General features: G+C 47.7%; 1 protein-coding gene and 1 pseudogene across 1 annotated transcript in view; both read right to left on the minus strand.

Annotated features, from left to right (window-relative positions):
• The window catches only part of GRIN2D (glutamate ionotropic receptor NMDA type subunit 2D), a 45,379-nt gene that overhangs the window by 17,661 nt on the left and 18,570 nt on the right, over positions 1 to 9,148 (minus strand). Inside the window, exons 8-10 of the mRNA XM_003801527.1 lie at positions 7,422 to 7,547; positions 6,992 to 7,221; positions 5,813 to 5,973 (exon numbers count right to left, since the gene is read on the minus strand). Coding sequence (XP_003801575.1) covers positions 5,813 to 5,973; positions 6,992 to 7,221; positions 7,422 to 7,547 — 517 coding nt within the window. The remainder of the gene's footprint in view (positions 1 to 5,812; positions 5,974 to 6,991; positions 7,222 to 7,421; positions 7,548 to 9,148) is intronic.
• LOC111722060 lies at positions 2,812 to 2,987 on the minus strand (annotated as a pseudogene).

Here is a 9,148-nt window from a genome sequence, read left to right on the forward strand (position 1 = left end):
TCAAAAAAAAAAAAAAAAAAAAAAAGAATTCACAGAATTATCAGGAAAGGAGATTGGAGCCAGTGTCATCTAGATACTAAGGGGCAGGGATGACATCTGGGGGAGGAGGGAAGCAAAGGAAGGGCTGAAGAAGGGGAAGAAGTACAAGTAAGAGAAGGAGAAGGAAGAGTAGAAGATGGAAGGGAAAGTTGACCAGGAGGAGAAGGAAAATTATAGAAAAGATAAAAAGACAGAGTTTTAGATCTACATTATCCATTTTGACAGACACACGTGAGATGTGGTTATTCAGTACTTGGGTTCCTCCCACCTCCAAAAAAGTACCAATAATGAAGTAAAACACTGTACTTATATATTGATTACATGTTGAAATAACATTTTGGAAATATTAGAGTACATAAGTAGATTCTGAAAATTAATAGCACCTGTTTATTTCAGCTTGGGTGCTAGAATATTGGATATGACACATGCAGTTCCCAGCTCTGCTCTAGAAAAAAAGGAGGAAGGAAAAGCCTCAAATCATTGACATCAAGGAAGTGGAAGGAGTGATCTTAACCTTTAAAATAAGCAGTGCCATGCAGACAAATGGTTAAGTAAGAGGAAAAAGGAGAATTTAGGACGGGGAAGCCCTGGAAAGTGGGCTGGGGCGTCCACCTGTCTTCAAAGCTGAAGAAAGGGCTGGAAGCCAGTGGAAGAAGTAGCCCCAGCCCGGTGAACCATAGTACCGGGTTCCACCCTCGTCCAGCAGCCCTGGCATGGACACCTGACCTCAGCCGGACCAACAGGATTCTCACTCTATAGGGATGGAAAGTTGAACCTGTCTCCCAGAGCCACCTGATGGACAGAGGTGCTTTTGACCTCATTATATGGAGGTGGAGATGAAGGCTCAGGAGTTGGACTGAATTCCCCAGGGCTCACAGTAAGCAAGGGCTGTAGCTGCCCTTCAAACCCAGGATCATATGCTTCTAAAACCCCATGACACTGTTAGGAACTCCCAAACAATGGGGGTGCCAGAACCTCTGCATTCCATGAGAAGATGCAGAAAAAATGTTTTCCAGAGAAAAAAGCAGCAGATGGGGCTCCAGTGGAAGCAAACATAGCTGGAAAAGAAGGTGGCCGGTGAGAAACTCCCTATGGTAAGATTATTAAGTAAGTTCAGAGATACTTTAAGGGAGATGGTATTCATAATGTGCATTTTCCACCTCTCTCTGCTGGAATGGAAGCTTCAAGTAAACTGGGACTTAGGTATCTGGAATGGAGCCTAACACATTAAAGACACTGGATAAATACAGTAGAACCTCAATAGCTGACCACCTCCCTACACTGACCACCTCCTTAAATTGACCTAATTTTCATAGGCCAGACATACACCACGTGTACAGTACAGTAGGCCTCGCCTTATGTTGACCACCTCTGTATGTTGACCAGTTTGATATAGTCTCTTGGGTGGTCAAGTTACAGAAGTTCTACTGTACTTGGAAGAATAAATGGATAGATGTACAATTAAAAAAAAAAATTTGTTCAGCTGGGTGCTTGTAATTCGAGGATTCTGGGAGGCCAAGGCTGGAGGATCCTTTGAGCTCAGGTGTTCAAGACCACACTGAGTGGCTTGGCACCTGTGGCTCAAGTGGCTAAGGCGCCAGCCACATACACCTAAGGTGGCGGGGTTCGAATCCAGCCCAGACCCGACAAACAACAATGATGGCTGCAACCAAAAAATAGCCGGGTGTTGTGGCGGGCACCTGTGGTCCCAGCTACTTGGGAGGCTGGGGCAGGAGACTTGCTTGACCCCAGGAGTTGGAGGTTGCTGTGAGCTGTGAAGCCACAGCACTCTACCCAGGGGGATAGCTTGAGGCTCTGTCTCAAAAAAAAAAAAAAAAAAAAAAAGACCACACTGAGTGAGAATGAGATCGTATCTCTACTAAAAATAGAAAAACTAGCCAGGTATAGTGGCGGGCGCCTGTAGTCCAAGCTACTTGGGAGGCTGAGGCCGGAGGATCACTTGAAAGCCCAGTAGAGAGCTATGTTTCAGTGTTACAGTGAGCTTCGATTATGTCACTGCTCTCTACCCAGGGCAAAAGAGTGAGATTCTGTCTCAAAAACAAAATAGTAGCTGGGCATTGTGGTGGGTACCTGTAGTCCCAGCTACTTGGGAGGCTGAGGCAAGCGAATCACTTAAGCCCAGGAATTTGAGGTTGCTGTGAGCTGGGACACCATGGCATCTCAAACAAAACAAAACAAAACAATTAACTAATTTTATTTATTTATTTATTTATTTTTGAGACTAAGTCTTACTTTGTTGCCATTGGTAGAGTGCCATGGCGTTATGGGTCACAGCATCTTTAAACTCCTGGGCTCGAGTGATCCTCTTGCCTCAGCCTCCCAAGTAGCAGGGACTACAGGCACCTACCACCATGCTTGGCTATTTTTAGAGATGAGGACTCACTCTTGCTCAGGCTGTTCTCCAACTCCTGAGCTCAGGTGATCCACCTGCCTTGGCCTTCTAGATGCTAGTATTACAAGCATGAGCCACCCTGCTCGACCTCAAAAAAAAAAAAAAAATTAAATAAACAAAATAATTTTTTGTAGAGGCTAGGTCTTGCTATGTTGCCCAGGCTAGTCTTGAACTCCTGGCCTCAAGCAGTCCTTGTGCCTGGGTCTCCCAATGTGCTGGGATTAAGGGTGTAAGCCACTATGCCAGACCTTTTTTTCCAGGTTCATAATTTATTGTACAAATTGAGTATCACATGATGAGGTGACATTAGCTTCTCTAGGCATGAAAACTTAACAGATGAAGTACAGTTTAGAATCCATTTATGTTGCTTTCACAGCTGGAGTTTTTTTAGATCTTAACCTGAAGTATAAGATTATCAAAGCAATGCTTCCATATGTGGCCAATACATAGTTCATGCTACCTGTGAGAGTATAGAGTTGAAATATTTTTTATCAACAGTAAACTGGAATTGGGCATCAGTTTCTGGACCTGCCATGATTCCAATCTCGCCAAAGCCACTAATTCCACAGCCTGTGCCCTTCAAAGTTCGCAGCCACCTTATTCCAGCCCTGGACTTCTTATTTTGAGGAAAAAAGAAACCTCTGTCTATTTAGACACTCCTAACTTATCCAGGAAACTGACCTATTTTGTTGACTATTGTTATCCAGTGCAGGAACTGTACCTGACATGAAGTTGGTGCTTTTAAAAATTTCCTAAATAAATGAATGACTTTCACATTTCCACAAAGCCTAGCTTTACTTTCTGCAACTGGTTCTGAGAGACTCCCCTGTATCCTTCCACTGACTCATCTATTTCCCTTAAACCAGACTGAATGGGTTCCTTTCCTTGCAGACCAACAATTCTAATAAAGACATAGAGGTAACAAGGACCTGGTTAGGACTGGCTACTTAAAGGGTGAGCAGAGAGTAGGCTTTGGGGCAGGTGATCTAGATCTAGACTGGTCCCATTTACACCCCTCCTCCATCCATTCCTCACATGGCAGCCCACCAGGCATTTAAAAACAGAAATCAGACGTGTGGCACAGTGGCTCATTCTGTAATCCTAGCACTCTGGGAGGCTGAAGTGAGTGGAATGTATGAACTCAGGAGTTTCAGACCAGCCTGAGGAAGAGTGAGACCATATTTCTACTAAAACTAGAAAAATTAGCTAGGTGTTACAGCAGGTACCTATAGTCCCAGCTACTTGAGAGGCTGAGGCAGGAGGATTGCTTGAACCCAGGAGTTTGAAATTGCTGTGAGCTATGATGCTACAGTACTCTAGCCTAGGCAACAGAGTGAGAACTCTTGTCACTAAGAAGGCCCACTCTGGGCTCGGCGCCTATGGCTCAAGTGGCTAAGGCGCCAGCCACGAACACCTAAGGTGGCAGGTTCGAATCCAGCCCAGACCCACCAAACAACAATAATGGTTGCAACCAAAAAATAGCTGGGCGTTGTGGCTGGCGCCTGTGGCCCCAGCTAGTTGGGAGGCGGAGGCAGGAGTCTCGCTTGAGCCCAGGAGTTGGAGGTTGCTGTGAGCAGTGAAGCCATAGCACTCTACCCAGGGGGACAGCTTGAGGCTCTGTCTCAAAAAAAAAAAAAAAAAAAAAAAAAGAAGGCCCACTCTGAACACCCTGGTGAAAATATCCCAGTGTATCCACACTACAGCTCACTATCACTTTCTGAAATGATCTTGCTGATTTTTCTGTTTTCAGGTTTATTGTTCACTTCCCACCTCTAGAAGCTACCTCCCTGAGGTTAGGAGTTGTCATCTATTTGTTCACTGCCTAGGAGAGTGCAGGGGATAAGAAAATAAACACACGGGCTCAGTGCCCCTATCTCTGTGGTTAGGGTGTCAGGCACATACACTGGGGCTGGCAGGTTTGAACCGGGCCCAGGGCCTGCTAAACAACAACTACTACAACAAAAAAATTCGGGTGTTGTGTCGGGCACCTGTAGGCCCAGCTATTTGGGAGGCTGAGATAAGAGAATCACTTAAACCCAAAAGTTTGAGGTGGCTGTTAGCTGTGATACCACTACTCTGTCTCCAAAAAAAAAAAGAGAGAGAAGAAAAGAAACGCATGGTTAAGGACTAAAATAATGCATGGTTAAGGACTAAATAAATGAAAGTATTCCTATGTTTAACTTTGTTGTAACCTTGGGCTGCATTTTGGGGGCCTGAACTAAAATTTATCCCTATGATTTGGGAAACTGGTGTTAAAAAAATAATAAAAGGCTGAGTGAGATGGCTCATGCCTGTAATCCTAGCACTCTGGGAGGCTGAGGCAGGTGGATTGCCTGAGATCACAGCGAGACCAGCCTGAGCCAGAGCAAGACCTCATCTTTAAAAATAGCCAGGTGTTGGGCAGCGCCTGTGTCTCAGTGGTAGGGTGCTGGCCCCATATATCAAGGGTGGCAGGTTCAAACCTGGCCCTGGCCAAACTGCAACGAAAAAGTAGCCAGGCGTTTTTCGCCATGGTGGCAGTGCCTGTGGTTCCAGCTGCTTGGGAGGCTGAGGCAAGAGAATCGCCTAAGCTCAGGAGTTGGAGGTTGCTGTGAGCTGTGACATCGCAGCACTCTACCAAGGGTGATAAAATGAGACTTTGTCTCAAAAAAAAAAAAATTTATACTAAAAATAGCTGAGTGTTGTGGTGGGCGCCTGTAGTCCCAGCTACTCGGTAGACTGAGGCAAGAGAACTGCTTCAGCCTAAGAATTTGAGGTTGCTGTGAGCTATGACATCATGGCACTCTACTGGAGAAGAAAAAGTGAAACTCTGTCTCCAAAAAAATAAAAAATAAATAAATAAATACATAAATAAGAAAACCCCCATAATCCTAGTATTTATTCCAATGAGTGCAGGTCTAAAGATAATGAGAATGAAAGTAATAATGTTAGCAGAAACCTACAGTGTGCCAGGCACTGTTGTAGTGTTTTGCCTGGATTAACTAGTTGATTTCTTATAATGATCTTATGATCATCATAATGGGGAGGCTTTGATTATCCATATTTTTCAGATGAGGAATAGAGGTTCAGAGTTGTTGAGTAACTTGCTCAAGTTCACAAAGCACAGAAAGGGCAGAGGCAGGATTTGAGCCCTGGCAGTTTGGACCCAGAATCCATGACTACTGCATCATTGAAAACATCACAGGAACCCTAATCCTAGATTGGGGAGTCCATTCCCACCCTCAGTGACCTCTGCCCTCCAAGCTGACCCACCCTGGGCTGACCTCTGGGGCTGATAAATGAACCCTGACACCTCCCCATCTTTGAGCATCCTCAGGACCCCCAGCAGCCCCGGGCCCCAGCCCCCAAGTCTGCGCTGACCCTGCCTTGAGCTGAGTGAGTGCTTCCTCTACGCGGGGCTGGTTGTAGCGCACCATGTAGCTGTGCATGTCGGGATAGTTGCTGCGAATGTTTTTCTCCGTGGACCCATTGGGCACAGTTCCAAACTTCAGGGGCGGGTACTGCTCCTGGGGCCGCTGGAACTGGGGCAGAATGGGGTGTTATTAGGGCGCCTTCCCCAGGGACATCCCTGACCCAAATGCTCCCTTCTGAGGGACACTGGCCATCTGGCAGACACCCCAGTCCCAGAAGCGTTTCACACCACAGTACTATTCCCACCCTGAACACACAGCTGCAGACAGGTAATCTGAAAGGTCACTGGAAAGAGGCCGCAGACGTGCCATGCATTAAGCCTTAACTTAATGGATATTGTGAGGTCCCTGGGACAGGGGCTAGCATGGAAGGGGCTGGGGGCAGTTGCTATTTGCAAATCCATTCAGAAATACTTCACTATTTAAACCTTAGATGTAGCAGATGGGTGTGTGCTGCCTCAGTATCAGGTGTCTGTGTGTATGTGACTAAAACCAAAGTTTCTTAAGATGAAGCCAGCGTATTTTCTATTCTATTCCATTCCACTCCATTAAAAAATATGCTTGTTGTGACCCATCAAATTGATGTCTCAATCCTAGAATAGGTCAGGACACCTGGAGAGTTAACCACTTTAGTCTCAAACTTAACAAAAACTGTGATTGCACTGAGGCGAGTATAGGTGTGGAGACAGTGGGTGTTTAGAGCAATACTAGGGCACGATTTTATGTCTGTTGAATCCAATACATAAACATTTGGGTTTGACTTTTGTATGCCTTGATTTTAAATCTCGCTTTTCTAGTTAGTCATTTCTGTTGTCTTTTACAAAAACATTGGCCTCCAATAAATTAGAAGGTTCAAAAATTAGTCCTTGATCACAGATTGAGAGAAGCACTAGTCTTGAATATCCCATTTGGCAAGACTGTCCCTAGAACATTCAGGGGCACCATCTTCCCCTAGGAATCTTAAAATAGTCCATCGCGAAACATGCCTTTCTCTTTCCTTCTAGAACATTCCATCCTGGCATTCTGAACTTCTTAGGAAGCGACCCCGGCCCCCAGGAATCCCCTCTGACTTGCCGATGCCAATCTCAGTCACTTCCAACCTAGCCACCCCCTACCCGGCCCCACACACCTTGCGGTCACTGAGCCCAGACACCGTGTCCACGTACTCCTCCTGGATCATGAAGGCGGCCAGATTGGCTGTGTAGCTAGCGAGGAAGATGACAGCGAAGAAGGCCCACACCAGCACCATGATTTTGCTGGTAGTTCCCCGGGGGTTCTCCACAGGTACCGAGTTATTGAACACCAGGGCCCAGAGCAGCCAGATGGATTTCCCGATGGTGAAGGTTGAGCCGCCAGGGCCTGCAAGGTGCCAGGATGGGCACATGGACCCCAAATCGCTTCTGCTCAATGGGGGAGCAGGGAGAACTACAATTCCCAGTGGCTCCCAGGGCCCCTGCCCCCTCAAGAAGTTATAGCTCCACCCAGGGGCTGCTGGGAAATGTAGTTCTATCTGTGGCCCCAGTGCTCGTCGGTGGGGTGTTAGGTAGAAGGTAACTCACGCTTGCCCGTGGCCAGGCTGCGGTTGTAGCCGACCGGACTGAGGTATTCAAAGATGAAAACGGTGACGGCGACTACGGTGAGGCACATGACGAACATCATCACCCACACGGCGGGGCTGTAGGGCTCTGGGGATAAGGTGGAGGTGTGGTCATGGCTCAGCCAAGCAAAGGATTGAGAGGACCATAAATGTGTGAATAAAGTGCAGCTTGGATCTGGCCCCATCCTGTCCTGTCCCTTTTCCCATTTCCATCTCTGAGACAGCATTATTTGCCCATCTAGAACCCTGAGAGGCAGTGACTCTCAAAGACTGCCACCACAAACTGTGGTTTCCACCACCAAATATAAACTGTCTCCTAAATGTTTCCTGAGCTCCAAACCTGAGGCTCCATTCCCACCCACCCCACCCAGTCCCCCCAGGACATTGATTACCTCCTGGGCTGAGCCCAGACCAGCTCTCAGCACCACCCCCCATCTTGGGAGCCCCACCATCCTGGGTTACAGGTCCAAACCCCCTTTGCCATCCTCACTCCCTCCTTCTCCACCTGCCATAGCCTGTCAGTCCCTAGCCCTGTGTGCTCCTGCTCGAATTCTACTTGGACCTGTCCTATCTATTCTTAGGTCCTGCTAGGCTCAGGTCCTGTATCCCCCCCCTCCTAATCCCCTCCCTGCCAGGTGCCCCCAACACAGCCCAGAGACAATCTTGCCCTTCCCCTGCTTAAAGTCCTTCCAGGGCTCCCCAGAACCCCTCAGACAAAGTCCGTGCTAGTCTCCTTGTCCCACTCTCCTCTCTGTCCTGATCACTCTCTCAAGTATCCACGCTTTAGCCACCCAGAACTCATGGCTGACCCCTCTTTGCCTTGTCTCCTCAGCTCTCCTGCCAGAGATGCCACTCAGCCCTATCCATCAGACAACCTCTCATTCATGTGTCCCCTCCTCACATTCTATAACTGTGTCGGCCCTGGGACATGACTGACAATAAACCAAAATCATCATTTCCTTGAGATTCCTACCAGGTGATTCAACCTCTCAGGGCCAAGTATGAGCTGCTAGGATTGCATCTGTCACAGCAAGGTCAGCACCCTGGGCTGTCACTGCAGCATGTGGGGTCATGCCTGTCATCTCTGCTGGGTAACTTGGCAGGGCATAAACAAGACCTTGTCACTACCCTGCTGTGTGCTGCCTGAGGGCAGCGGCCCCATGTGGTGCTTCTCAGTGGGCCCTGCAGAGACCTCAGTGCAAAGAGGAGGCTGCAGGAGGCATTGTGCAGGGAATATGTACAGAACACAGAGCAAAAGGAAGGGACGTCTCTGCTTCTAGCCCCTCGAGTCTCCCAGGAGCTTTGCTCATGCTTCAAAGAGCAAGCAGGAATTGATATCAACTGTTGCCTTTGGCTTGATATATGCTCCTCCTTCTGTCTTAATCAGGTCAGGAAATGGGACCTCTACCCAAGTCACCTTGAAATCTGTAGCCCATCATCTCATGGCAGCTTCCTACCTATACCCTGATTCTGCCTACTTGTCTCACCCCCATTGCTACCTTCCTGTTGCACACCTGATCCTTTCTTCAGCATGGACCCCTATAGCAGCCTCCTCACCAGCCTGATCCTTTCAGAGAGCCACCATAAACCTGCTCCTATGTCCCTACACCCCCTTCCATAGTAAAAGCCTCACATTGCAATAGAAGTAAAACCTGAGGCTCGGCGCCTATAGCTCAACCGGCTAAGGCG

Source organism: Otolemur garnettii, unplaced genomic scaffold, assembly GCF_000181295.1.
Source record: "Otolemur garnettii isolate 467f Iridium unplaced genomic scaffold, OtoGar3 scaffold00211, whole genome shotgun sequence".
Lineage (NCBI taxonomy): Eukaryota > Metazoa > Chordata > Mammalia > Primates > Galagidae > Otolemur > Otolemur garnettii.